This window comes from Suillus discolor, assembly GCF_016758755.1.
Source record: "Suillus discolor strain FC423 chromosome Unknown F5147scaffold_36, whole genome shotgun sequence".
NCBI lineage: Eukaryota > Fungi > Basidiomycota > Agaricomycetes > Boletales > Suillaceae > Suillus > Suillus discolor.
In genome coordinates this window covers 299,356-312,913 of record NW_024541283.1, presented here as the reverse complement: position 1 = coordinate 312,913, position 13,558 = coordinate 299,356, and the positions used below count along the sequence as shown (strand labels likewise).

The 13,558-nt window shown below is 46.3% G+C and overlaps 2 protein-coding genes across 2 annotated transcripts; one reads left to right on the top strand and one right to left on the bottom strand.

The window, feature by feature from the left end:
* Positions 1–2,283: 2,283 nt before the first annotated feature.
* Positions 2,284–6,230, top strand: F5147DRAFT_804947 (uncharacterized protein; the record flags this gene model as incomplete). Its single annotated transcript, XM_041443342.1, has 13 exons — positions 2,284–2,761; positions 2,818–2,968; positions 3,023–3,399; positions 3,464–3,682; positions 3,743–3,931; positions 3,985–4,181; positions 4,296–4,497; positions 4,548–4,705; positions 4,753–4,849; positions 4,902–5,081; positions 5,147–5,356; positions 5,426–5,743; positions 5,802–6,230. The coding sequence occupies exons 1-13, from the start codon at positions 2,678–2,680 to the stop codon at positions 6,228–6,230; spliced, it is 2,811 nt and encodes a 936-aa protein (XP_041291529.1). The 5' UTR covers positions 2,284–2,677.
* A 3,784-nt stretch (positions 6,231–10,014) lies between these two features.
* Positions 10,015–12,472, bottom strand: F5147DRAFT_701472 (organic solute transporter Ostalpha-domain-containing protein). The gene is made up of 17 exons (XM_041437740.1): positions 12,202–12,472; positions 12,108–12,148; positions 12,023–12,055; positions 11,872–11,969; positions 11,806–11,813; positions 11,731–11,753; positions 11,579–11,672; positions 11,496–11,525; positions 11,422–11,445; positions 11,341–11,374; positions 11,177–11,291; positions 10,992–11,118; positions 10,905–10,935; positions 10,789–10,853; positions 10,629–10,729; positions 10,565–10,575; positions 10,015–10,517 (listed from the first exon to the last, which is right to left on the bottom strand). The coding sequence occupies exons 1-17, from the start codon at positions 12,325–12,327 to the stop codon at positions 10,297–10,299; spliced, it is 1,182 nt and encodes a 393-aa protein (XP_041291528.1). The 5' UTR covers positions 12,328–12,472; the 3' UTR covers positions 10,015–10,296.
* Positions 12,473–13,558: the final 1,086 nt, after the last annotated feature.

Genomic DNA, 13,558 nt, shown 5'->3' with positions numbered 1-13,558 from the left:
GCGTCAATTGGAAGCCCTGCGCCGCAAAGACTTACCTAATATGGATTGCTCCTGCTGACTTCCAAGTTGCCAACCAATCCCTTACTGCAAGTATCTCTGTCAACTCCGGTTGATTCCTGCTTCCACTATTGCTATGCAATTCAGTACCTCGAGACTTGAGAGTGTTCCGGTCCGAGATTTGACCAAGGTAGTTAATTCACGCAATCGTAATTTGAGCACATGGTTTTTCACGATCTCCCATTGACAACAAGTAGGTTCAAATTGGCACTCAAATTGGATCTAGACCCGGACTGCAGTTAAAACTGGACGAAAGGGCCTCGTGTGCACCACATTCAGTGTAGCCTGCCTCGTGCTTCGCTTTCAAGTCGATGATTGCGCGGCCGATCGATCAGCCATGTCACTCAGCTCGTCATCTGCTCAAATTTCAATCTATCTGGTGCGTTCACTTATCCTGATCTGTTTTATGTTTACTACTGAGATATTCTTAGATGAGCTGGACATCCGATTTTGCGTTACTGGCGCCCTCCATCGACTGACGAGCGATATCTAGTTGGCATGATTACCGGTACTTCGAATTATGAGTGGACCGAGTCAAGGCCTCAGGTGGCGATCTTGACCTGACATTCGAACAATCTTTCCATCAGCTGTTTCGAGACATATTCCAATAGTGGGGCGTCCAGGTCCCATCTGAAGTGGATGAGACAAACCATTGGACCTCATCGGGCTCCGATCGCACTCTGCCATGTGCCTTCTTATCGATCCGCCTCTCTCAGCACCCTTACCATCGGCCTTTGAGAAAGATAAAAGTCGCAGGGCTTTTGAATGTGGTCATGAAGTCACCATTTCAAGTTACAAGTGTACAAACTAGTTTTGCGTCAGTAAAGATCTTTGCATTACTTGTATTCGAGTTGCTCATCATACCCCTTGTTACTGTACCAGTCATATTTTGTTTCCGCTTCGCCATACCTTTTCATGCATTCCACTCACTAGCTCGATCGTGATATCGATCATCGCTTTTTCGTGATCGTACAACCTGAGAGTGAAGACATCGTATCAACTTGGTACTCGATGACACGAGGCATTCCCTGACTACTGATTATTGATAACATTTCTAGGTTAATAACTTGGAGCCAGGCAGACCACATCTGAGGCGTTGGAGCATCGGAAAACACCGGTACCTCTACCAAAGGTCAATCCAACTCAAGTTTCTCTTTAAACTCGCTTCTTGATGTATACCTCCGAAATCGTGGTATTCTCTATCCAGCCGCCTCAATGCAACAATGGCCACCTAGATGTAGGTCAGTCCACAGTGGTTCAAGCGAATTTTCCTTTTGAGCGCGAGAATTTGGACTGATCGTAAATGGGGCGTTACACTGTTGCGGTCACGATGATGAGGCAGAAGCTGAGAGAGGCGAAGACATTCCCGAGACTGTACAACACTTTCTTCTCTCCTGCCCTCACTATGTACGCGAACGTCACACCCTCACGACCGCCCTAAGGAGACAAGCCTCCTCCATCACGTATCTACTCACCAACGTCAAGGCAACAGCGCACCTTATTCGTTTTGTAAACAGTACCGGGAGACTGAAATCCACCCTCGGTGACGTCCCTCCCCCTTCACACTGAAACTCGAATAACGTCTAGATATATTGCACAGATCGTCAAACGCAGTCTTGTACATTCGCCAGCAGCGCTAATACGCTCATTCAACCTCACTCGCCAACGCAAGGACAGGGCGCAGTTCCACAGCCCAACTGGAGATCAGACGAGAAGAGACGTAAGGGAAAGCCAAAGTCAAACCCCCACCAGCAGAGCATCAAGCTGGTCCCAACTTTCTACTTATTTTCTTACCGCAATCCATTTACTCCTTCGTGCAAAGATCGCCTTCGGCGATCCGAGTACTTGTATATTCCCCAACATACGACAGACCCATACATACTCACGAACAGTACCAACACAGGCCCGTGGAGTAGCAGACTTAGGCATCTAAAACGGCCGGCGGGAACGGCGGACTGATGGAGGTCACCCCTTCATCAGGGCATTTGCAATAGTAGGAGACGCGGCGGGGACACAGGTGTCCCCTTTCCTAGATACTAGTGTCCTACATAGGGTATTGTACCCCAACTGGACAATAATTGGATATAAAAAATAAAAATAAAAAAAGCTGAGAGGTCCATGTTCCTCATGATTAGGATGTTCGCTGATCACTCCCCACTTCTCAATGTCTGAGAAGTGGGGCGTCGTCAGTGAACAACATCTAGAAATTAGTCTAATAATCGAACTATGTGTCGGAAAAAAGGTAAGGGCCATTGTAATGCCACCGGCTTATAATGCCGGTCAGGTGACTTTCAAGGCACCTTAAAAGTGCCTTTTGATGCTCGGTGATGGCCTTTCGAGGCTCGGTGATGGCCTTTCGACCGTGAGACAATCATCATAATGCACCGTAACGTGCTATCGGCGCATAACTTTGTTCCATTCCGCATCAGCCTCGCGGCCAGCTGTCCCATCCTCTTTGTAAATATTGTACACTTGTACACTCTATTCATATTGTTACATCTGATGGCTCCGACTCGTACTTCTCGTCGAGAGAAGTACCATTATTCAGAAGAGACGCTAAAGGCCCAGCTGCCGTGCACTCATTGCGGCAAGTCATTCAAAACGCAGGGCTTCAAGAAACATGAGGCTAGCTGCAAGAAACGGATCGAAAATGAGCAGGAGCGACATCGATTCAACCAGGAGTATGAGAAGGGGAAACAAAATGGTGAGTTTGACTCATCGCACCATCACCTTGTATCTGAGTCATATTAATTGATCTTTTGCATTCTAGCACGAAAGGCTCGCCGAAAGGCTGCAACCAGCGAGGCTGGCCCATCGAATGACATTCAAGTTCACCATGCCCCCATCGACGATCTCCAAGACTTCGACTATAGCCAACTCGAGGATGAACACGGGAATCCAACTAGCCCCGGTAAGTATTAACCTACAATCTACTGCATCTTGCTGACCCATCGTTTTCGCTCAGTACTATCCGATGCCAGCATGGCTAGCAACCCCACGGTTGTCCAGCCTCATGCGGCATCTGTGCAAATGCCCAGCGAATTCAAAACGGAGTATCACCCTCGCTCTGCTCGTGCGACTCTCTACCAGATGTTCGACGAATTCGGTATCACTCAGGAGATGCAGCACGCACCCGTTGACGAGGAACCATGGCGTCCTTTCAGGTCACGCGGGGACTTCGAATTCTCTGAGATTGCGCTTGATGCTGCGCTAAATAAGTCTCAAATAAATGCCCTCCTTGAACTCATTTCGCGCATCGCTCAAGGTCAAGCTCAAATCACTCTGAAGAATGAGACAGATCTTTCGAGGGCATGGGACAATGCTGCGGCTGAATTAACACCGGTGTGTCTGACTGAATCTACTTACATGATCATATCGCTCAATGCCTTAGGCAACCTGCCATTAGTTTTCAAAGCACGAAGTCCCTGTGATATACAAGAGGAAGGAGCAAGAATACGAGGTCCACACACGGCCTGTGTGGGATTGGGCCCTCGATCTACTGGACAACCCCCTGCTCGCACCGCATTTCGTGTGGGATGCCTGCCGTGTTTACAAGCACAACGGTACGGATTTCGAACGCTTTTTCAATGAACCTTGGACAGGAGATCGGTGGTGGGATATTCAAGTGCGTTACAATTAACTGTGTCATATCGTGTGTAAATGTATATAAATGTCAAACCAATAGTCTTCTCTTCCGCCCGACGTTGAAAACGCTGTCCCATTCTGTTTCATTCTCTACGCTGATAAGTCGAAGCTGTCGTCTCATGGTACCGTCAAAGGGTATCCAGTTGTAGTCCGATGCGCAAACTTACCTGTAGACATCCGTAATGGCGAGGGGTTTGGTGGTGGTCGTGTAGTCGGATGGTTGCCTATTGTGAGTTGTTTCGTTCTCAATATATGTCAGATTGTTGAATTTACATGTTGCAGGTTCCTGACGATGCAGCCGAAGAAGGAAAACTCGGATACACAACGTTGAAGCGCGTTGTGTGGCATGAATCATTTTTCAAGCTCCTGGAACATGTCGCCCAGCACTCAAAGACTGGATATTCACACAAGGGCTATAATGGCATTCCGCGATGGCTGTTTCCTGTGATACTGATTCTTTCGGCTGACTATGAAGAACAGTGAGTTCGTTTTCCATCTCGTCGCTGCTGGTGCCTTCAAGGGTAAACACGCTCATGGCCTTTTGCTCTTTTCTTATTGGTCTTACATTAATACTAACCTATTTCATTCAACAGGTGCATGATGTCGCTGATACGTGGCCGCGGTGGCAAATGCCCTTGCCCCGTGTGCCTAGTACCATTAGCGGAGCTCCACGACCTGTCAAAGAGCTACCCAATCAGAACCGTGGAAGAAGCACAAGAAGCTCTCCGTATTTATGGGTGCAGTAAAGCTGAAGGCGAGCAGATACTCAAAGCGCTCGGATTACGACCTGTTGCGGTACGCACTTGTGTTGTTTCAAACTCATTCCTTGCTAATATGAAGCTTAGAATGTTTTTTGGCTCATCTTGCGTTCGAGTCCCCACGATGCACTTAGTTTAGATCGGCTGCATTCATTGCACGCCGGTCTGTGGAAGCACCTACTTGAAGAATTGAAGAAAATCCTCGCGTCGCTTGGACGCGATGCTCAAGAAGCATTCGAGAAGTCGTAAGTTGTCGATTGTATTCACACCTATCCTGTTCTCACAGTTACAGGATCGCTAACTTCCCCCGATGGCGCCACCTCACTCATTTCGAATCCGTTATCAACATTACATTCACTGATGGCAACAAATACCAGGACCTCTCTAAGGTAAGTTTTTTGGCTTGTTTTGTGATCTTTCATATCACTCATTATCTTGAAGCAAACATTATATCCGGCTTTGAACATCCTGACGCACAGAGCCAGTCCTGTAGGCCACCAGCTGCTTCGCGTTATCAGCAGTTATCTCCAGCTGGATAGCTGGATCGGTCTGGATTTGCATACTGAGCGCACACTTGCAGCGATCGACGCCGAGCTCTTAGTTTTCGATGCTGAGCTCAAGGTTTAGTCTTTACTTGTTGTCTATGTAGCTAATTATACTCATTTACACGACACATTCATTCCTAGGCTTATATTACATGCGCTGAAGAGTCGGAGGTCGAGAAATTGAAGCTTGACTGGAACTTTCCGAAGACCCACCTATGGAAACATGTTGTTCGTGATATCCGACTTAAAGGAGTAGCACGTAACTACAGCACGCGTCCGAACGAGAAGCTTCATGGCCCCCTCAAAGACACCTATCACCGTCGAACGAATGGAAAGGATACCGCGACGCAAGTAAGTTTACAAGATACATTTGTTGTTAGTACTCAGACTGATTCACATCATACACAATTGTATTGATAGATACTTCGTATTGATCACCACAAATTCGCCTCGAAACTTCTGAGAGAACGTGTCAACACGCTTGATGAACACTGCCGGTTGCAGGCACTCGGCGATGGCGGGCTTGATGAAGACATTGATGTTCCTGTAGCCTTTAATGGCCACGTGAAACTTGGCTCTCCGGTGCCACCCTTAGACATCCTTGGCGTTGAGAGTCGTGGTCAAACGGATCGTGCGTTTCAATCTTTTCGTCGGAAATTTAGTGAATTCATCAACAATGCTCTGCCTACCTATGGCCATCAACTGACGAGTTGGGTTACATTCCCAGGCGATTTCAAGGTATGCTAATAGTATCCTGTACAAGTTGTCTAATGCATCATACTAACATGGTACACAGATTCACGAGCACCGCTATCTCAAGGTGAACTATGAGTCGGCTGTGGACTGGAGGCAAAATACCGACCACCTTCGGTGCAACCCCAAATTCCATGGGCGGCCACGATTCGATCACGCGCTCATACAACTGACCGCTGAGGAAACAGCCTTCGTCCAGCTAATTTTCATGTTCAGATGTCATATTTCGAATCTCGGGCCCTTCGAATTCGCACTTGTTCAACCATACACTGCTAGAGTCGGTCCTCGCAGAACAGACTCCACCTTCAAGCTTACTCGTGTCAAGGCTGTCCCGAGGTCGTCATCAATATTTGTCCCGCTTAAATCTTTCATTCGAGGAGCTGTTCTAGTCCCTGATTCTGAGCATCAAGATGAATACTTCGTTGTTGATCACATTGACGGTGACATGTTTCTGCGAATGAAACACATATGAGTAAGTCCATTCAGTATTTGGGTAGGACCGCTCATGATGTTCTGCAGGAATATCCAAACAACATGCGTGCATTTTTTACCAAAGATGCCTCAAACCCGCCTCCAAATTCAGACGAGTAAGTCTACTCAGTATTTGGATAGGAATGCTTATCATGTCTTGCAGGAAATATCCGAACAACACGCATGCGTTTTTCACCAAAGACGCCTCCAAATTTACACGAGTAAGTCTACTTATTATTTAGGTAGGAATGCTCATAATATTCTACAGGGATATCCAAACAACACGCGTGCGTTTTTTACCAAAGACGCCTCAAACCAGCCTCCAAATTAGACCGGTAAGTCTACTCAGTATTTGGATAGGAATGCTCATTATGTTTCACAGGAAATATCCGAACAACACGCGTGTGTTTTTTTACCAAAGACGCCTCAGCTCAGAATCGCCTAGCACTTACAGGTGAGTCTGACTTATTATGTATTGGTCCTTATTAGCGAAACATACTGATGTACAATTATCAACGTTGTCGTAAGTGTGTATCGCCTTGATTCTGTTAGCGAGGACCAGCAACCTCGGCAAATCGACACCTGTGGTCCACATGTTTCTATTTCAACGTAATACTTTGTTCTGGAACCGAGTCCATCGGTGCATCGCCCCGGAGCATGTTATATAAAGTGGGCAATGGGTATTTCATCCTCGCGTCCCATTAACTCACTCACTCTCACTCAGTTTTAGAGACACTGTCATGCCGTATGACATGGATGCTGGGGAAGATTTCGAGGCTGAGATTAACGCCAGTCTCGGATGATTCTGATTCTGATGGATCTGATGGTGAAGTATCTGGGAGCGACTTGGATGCAGTAAGGACGGTCCTGGCTGTCCCTGGGCCAGATGCACAAATGCATGATGTTCGAAAGGTAGGCACGACACTTATATCATTCTTATTAGTCTACAACATCATCTGATATATGCTCTTACGTATCAGGCCCTTGCGGTAGCCCAGCAAGCTTACCATGCAACACGTTCTGAACTACGGGTCCTCAAGAAACAGTATCTCACTCTTTCATCTGCAATTCCTGCTCGCAGCCGCAACCGCATGCTCAAGAAGACGTCTCCACTGGATTCCAGCATCACCCACCAAGGACAGAAGTATACCCTGTTTAGTCATTTCTGGGTCATAAACGGTCTGTTTCCGACTTCTCCTCAACCTGCTAATGTCGACCCACGCGCCGCTACACGTTGGAGCTCTCCCGATGCGAAGCTTAAAGGTGCAATGGCTGAGCTGTATCAGATCATACCTAAAGACTTGCACACCTCCATGGAAACCTATCCACGTTTCGGATCATTGGTAAGTTTATGATTCAAACACTGCCAAATTTCACGCTGATACTTCTGTTGGCCTTAGTTTCATTCGGCAGTCAGCTCCGAGAGGTCAAACATTCTGCACAGTATCAAGGATTGTGCAGGTGTTATATTCTCTCCTTTCAAGCTCGACCCCAGCATCTTTGCCGACCAGCCTTCCAAAAAGCAGGACAACAAGGATCTCCTTGTCCTGCTCAAGAGGAATGGAGAGGGCGATTACATCCGCCTTGCACCTGTGCTATTTGCGAAGCCCAATGCTATGTCAGCCGATGATTTCCTCAAGTCTCCAGTGCTCGTCAAAGTAAGTGCCACTGATCAATGTCCAAGTATGATGGCTAACTCTATTGCTCATACTAGATTATTCGCGTTGAAGTGTATGGAAAGGCGATACTTGGTGGGAAGACAAGGGGCCATCCAAAGGGCAGGGGTCTGCGAATGGGTGCGCAGAGTGTTACTGAGGGTATGATTGCTGGCGCTGCTATATTGGTAAGTATTCTATCATTGTCCGTCCTTTGCTTTGCATCATTGCTGATTATTCATTCACAGGCACGTTTCTTGTTAACGCACGATACCGAGCTCACTGCGACCGGAGCAGAGACGAAGATCAATTACCAGAAGGATTACGACTTCTATCTGGAACGCTTATTCAAAAGCTCTCCATGGGCAATTGGCGTGATGGAATACTTCAATAAGGAAGTTTTCAACACCCGTGCAGCGCTATTGAGTGCATCCGCATCCGTTGTACCCTCTGCCTCCATCCCTCGCACCTGGGAAGATGACCTATTGGAGGAATTGGATAATCCTGTTGCTCGTGCACCCTCGCCAACTCTTCCTGTTTTCCGTGCACCCTCGCCGGCTCTTTCCAATCTCTCTGCTCTTTCTGCAGCGCCTGCAGATCCTACCACCCAGGATGACTGTATCATTGTCTCAACATCAATGTCAATCAGCCAGCCACGTGCCAGTGTGTCTTCTACGCAGCTACAGGTGGATGTTAGTCAGTTATCGCTAACTGATCGTGATTCTTCGGCAGCGCAGACTGAACCAGCAGGTGGAAAAGCATGGCGTCGGGGTCGTATTTCAGCTCAGCCTGTCCCTGCTGCTGTACCAGATGTTCCGAAACCCAAACGCATTAGCACACGCAGCAAGAAACCAACAACGAGGTGATTCAGAGCATTTGGTTGTTATTATTCGGTCTTATCATTAGCTATTCCTACTCTGGACTTTACATCAGTCTCTCCTCGTACTTAGGACTACATACTTGATGTCAGATGTGTTTTGATTGATATGCAATGCTACAATTTTAACCTTAGACTTGATGGCCTCAACCGCAACTTAAGTTTTGGGTAAGACATTATGTTGCCTTATAAGGACCTTATAATGTGCACATATAGCATTGGGGTTCCATCTTATATGTGGCCGTTTGGCTAAGGGGTAACTATGCCAGTTAATACTACAGTTCTACTTGGTAAGGTCAAAGTCTAGAGTTCGAATCCCACCAGTGTACATTACAATAGTTAATAATAGTAGTATAGATCATGATTAGATAGACAGTAGTTAATAATAGTACTAGATAATGATTAGATAGTAACATAAATAGGATAGTCGTACAAATAAAATGGTAGTACAACAATTAATGTTCGGTTGAAAGTGTTGAAAGATCACGTGGGTCATTAAATTATTATTTTTCTATTTCAAGGTTGATGTCAGCATTACAATGCCTTTCAAGGCCCGTGTCTCACGTGTCATGACACAGCCATCCAAATGCCTTGCAATGGACGACGGCAACCATTATAAGGTCTTAAAATAAAATCGTGTGTCATCCGCATGCATTATAATGGCCTATGTGAAAATTTGTCCTTAAAATGTCTACCAGGGACCTACAATGGTGCCTAGAAATTTCCGACATGGGGCCCGTCTTCACCAGGACCTTACGTTGTTCCACTTACCAAGCAGCACTTAGAAGCCGCACGGACTCCAAGTCTCCAACAGTACGTGAGTACGCCGCAGCCCGGCTCTTGCAAGGTATCGCTTCAATTCTTTGAATCCCGAATTCGGCTCCCCTCAACCCTTGATGGTCATCTGTACACGGAGAAATTTTGGGCATCTTGGCTTTCATTTGAAATGGCAGCAGAGCTATTTATGATACTTGGACCTCAACAAATGTAGATTCATGTCTAGTTTCCAGAAGTTGCGAATGCGTAGTACGAAACATGTTTCCACCAGTCCGCCGTTCCCAGCAGCCGTTTCAGACGTGTACTTGTCATCGAAGATGAGATGACTCGCTAACCTGAAATCATGGATCAGTAACACAGCATGAAGTTGCTGACACAATAGCACCCAATGCCGGCGTTATTCGTGCGTTAGGCTTATTTGACCAAGTTGAATCGATCCGCGACGCTGGAAATGCTGGTCTTCTCTAGTTCGAAAGCACGAAATACAGCATGAACATTGTGAACCCTCGTTCTACCAGATACATGTTTGGACCCAACTTACTGTACAAAGTACTTTCTATCGTACAATATTATACATACAAACGTGTTCCGCAGTGCCGAAGTTCTGTGGTGTCACGTAGCCAGACGTATTAAAGGTTAGTAGCACAGTCAGACACAGGTAAAGAGTGTGAATATATAAAAGCAAGCAAGTAAATTGAGACTCTAGCAGATGTAGATAACGAAGGTGTCCTTGATGTGTGACGCTAGTTTGATCTGATTCATGACAATACGGGACTGGCGCTGTCGGCGTTGTGGGTATTACTATAGGGATATGGAGCTAACCTCATTGATTCCTCGGTTGATCTACCATCTTCCACTGACCTGCCACCGATCCCGAATGCCTGAGCAAAACCCTTCTTACTTGAAGAAGTTGACGAGGAGCCAGGGGAACGGTGAAAGAAGAACTTGAATGAGTACCATATCTCTGTGAAAAAATCCCCTGGTAGTGTGTTAGGCAATAATTTAGGAAGATATCGTAGTGCTTACAATAGTTGACGCTATGAAAACATCAGCAATTGAAATATTTATCAATCATGGAACATAGACGCACCTGTCCCATAATGGACGCCAAATGCCTGTCTTTTTGTTTGCTACCGTCTTGTATTCATCGACTGTGTACGCCCACATCATCAATAATGAGAAGAAAACCATCTGTTGCGTGATAAGTCGACACGAGGCTCCCACGTTGTATTCAGGAGGTGATGACTGACCTCGATGCAAATGGCCAGCGCATTAAGACCATCTGCGATATTGCCCGCAGTCCAGTATTCGGTAGCTTTGGCGCTTATCTCAGCTTACAGTAAATTAGAGTTCTGAAAGGACACACCTTGAATAACGCGGCCTTCTAGTGCGCTAAACTGCAAACGACTCGGGCGTGAAGTGGGTAACGACTACAAAGGCGGGAAGGACTTACGATAAAGGATTGATAAAAAGTGAATACCACGATGAGTTTGATACAGAGAAATTTAGCTAGTGGTCGTCGCCCAACCAGTTCCTCCTTGGTGAGTCCGTAAAACAGTAAAAGACCGTAAAGTGCCACACTATTCGCGGGACAATATGTTATAGTCAGATCTCTATCTCACCATAAGTTGGACATACCTAATGCTGACGAAATCAACAGCCTCGAGATAGACATTGGCAAAATATATGCTGTAAGGGCCAGACTCGCAAAGCACGTTGTATATTTGACAGATAATCCCAGCGATAGATACGGCTGCGGTAACGTGAGACATCTATCTGTGAATAGACTGGTTCCACCTCACCTGGTCGGATGATAACGTATTGCAAAACTGACCACTACACTAAAAATGGGCATTTGTCCAAGCACCTAGTAGCTTGCTTACCTTGACGGTATACATGAAGTAAGGCTAAAGAAGTGTGTGAGGAAAAGACTCCCGGGGTATCAGCAACAGCATACCTTCGTCGGTCGGTATCTCCAACAGCAAAACTACGGGCGAGATTAACATGTAGTTGTAAAAATTGTCAAGATAAAATACGTACAGGAATCGGCAAAGGTCTTTTATCCTTCCGTTCAATTGCTTTTGTGGCGTCGCCATCTGTAGCCGTGGCTGCCACGAATTCGATCAGAAGGAGTCTGTCATAGGGATAACAAGTAAGCAAAACGTCTATGTGATCAAAAGTAAACCACGAACAGGAATGCACTCAAGGTGACAGCCTGAGCAAATGATGAGACAATGAACAAAGATGGTATACACGGTAACCATTACCTCGTATGCTGAAAGGATTGGGATACTGTCAACTCAGCATACGATAGTGTTGGCACGACAACTTACAGACTTCGATGAGCGAGTAGTATGTGTAACTCCGGAAGTATCGGTAGGAAAAGAATGAAATAACAGCATATACTGGTGGCATGTACAGAATTCGCAGACTAAAAGTAAGGCATCAAAAAAATGCACTCAAAGGAAGAAGTTATGCACGCACATTTGACGCTGCTCGTTAGGTTTGGTATAATGTCTGACGTGACGAATTGGAACCGAAAAATACTTCAAAATTTATGGCGCCTTACCGACAATGCCGCAAGACTGAAATCATTGAAATAATAACTGTCTTTTAACGGTAAACCACTCAGGAAAAATATGAACTACTGAAGATGAACATACTAGCACAGCACATCCTCCTGCAATTGCCCATCCTATTCGGTGTTGGTCCCAGTTCAGGTTCCCGGAGCTCCAGAAACTGGATTGGTCCACGTTTGCGGTGTTGTCAGACGGGCAAGTATGATTCATAACAGATTGTGGTGGATACTAAAAACGTATGTCGGTATTCCACTGAGCGGATATTACAACGGCAGGTATAAGAGGAGAAGGCTAAACCAGTAGCTGAAGAGCGCCTGAATCGTTCGTCGTTCGTTTAGGAAGCAGTGTGTGTTTACGTAACTTAGTAATATGACACAGCTTCTTGTTTTATCTCTTGTCTGGACCTCTGCTGTAACGTTGGACCCTTCTGATATACTACCGCACGCCATGGACACTACGACTTGTTCGGTATAGGATGTCAGCTGATCATAAAATACATTTTTAGGCTGCTTCCAGCAGTGCTAGAAGCCAAGACTTCAACTGGCGCTCATGCACTTCTCTTCGGTTTTTAATAGTGCACTGGCATAAGCGCCACTATTTGTTTCAAATTTTAGGCTAGGCTTCGAGTCAGAACACACTGAGTCGAAATGTTAATACTGAGCATAGGCATCGGAGAGCGTGTGGTATAGCTTCAATTTCATGTGTTATCTCGTACGTCGCGGTAGGTGTACATCTGCATTCTCGGAGCGCCTATCATCCTCACAGCCATCGTCCTGCTTCTAAACACAGACCATCAAGCGCGCGAGGTTTACTTCTTCTTGGGAACCTTGGCTTTTGCCTTGGCGGCAGGAGCCTCTACGGCAGGAGGTTTGGCACCTTTACTCTGCAAGATCAACAAATTACATTTTTGTCGATAATCATTGGACAGGTTACACACTGGTGCGGAGGCACCCTTAGCGGGCGGGCTTGGTACGGGTGCTCCGGGAGCAGCACCGCCAGTGGTGGGAGCGCCTGTGCATCAGCAGTGATGCCAGCGAAATAATCGAAGGTGGTAAAAAATATCAAACGCCCATCAGACACCGCCCTGATAGAAATGATGGTCGGGCATACCAGTTTTAACAGCTTTCTTTGCAGCAGCCATCGTGTATTATTTGCACAAGAGATGAAGTATGAGCGAGGGTGTGGTTGTGGTAGTTGAAGGGAATACAGGCAGACAATCTTTTATAGCTCTCGCGCAGCCCTGCCCTCACCTTCGGCAGAGTTCGTACCGTTTCTCCCTGTGGATCACAAATTGCACAGCTGTGTTCAGTTCCGGAATTATTGATGTCTAAGATGAGTTTGGGCTGTGTCAGTTCAGGATACTTTCGCGCCATTTACGCTCATAGTCTGTTTGTAGCAGTTTCAATGATCTCCGCTGGAGGGAAGATACTGCGGAAATGAA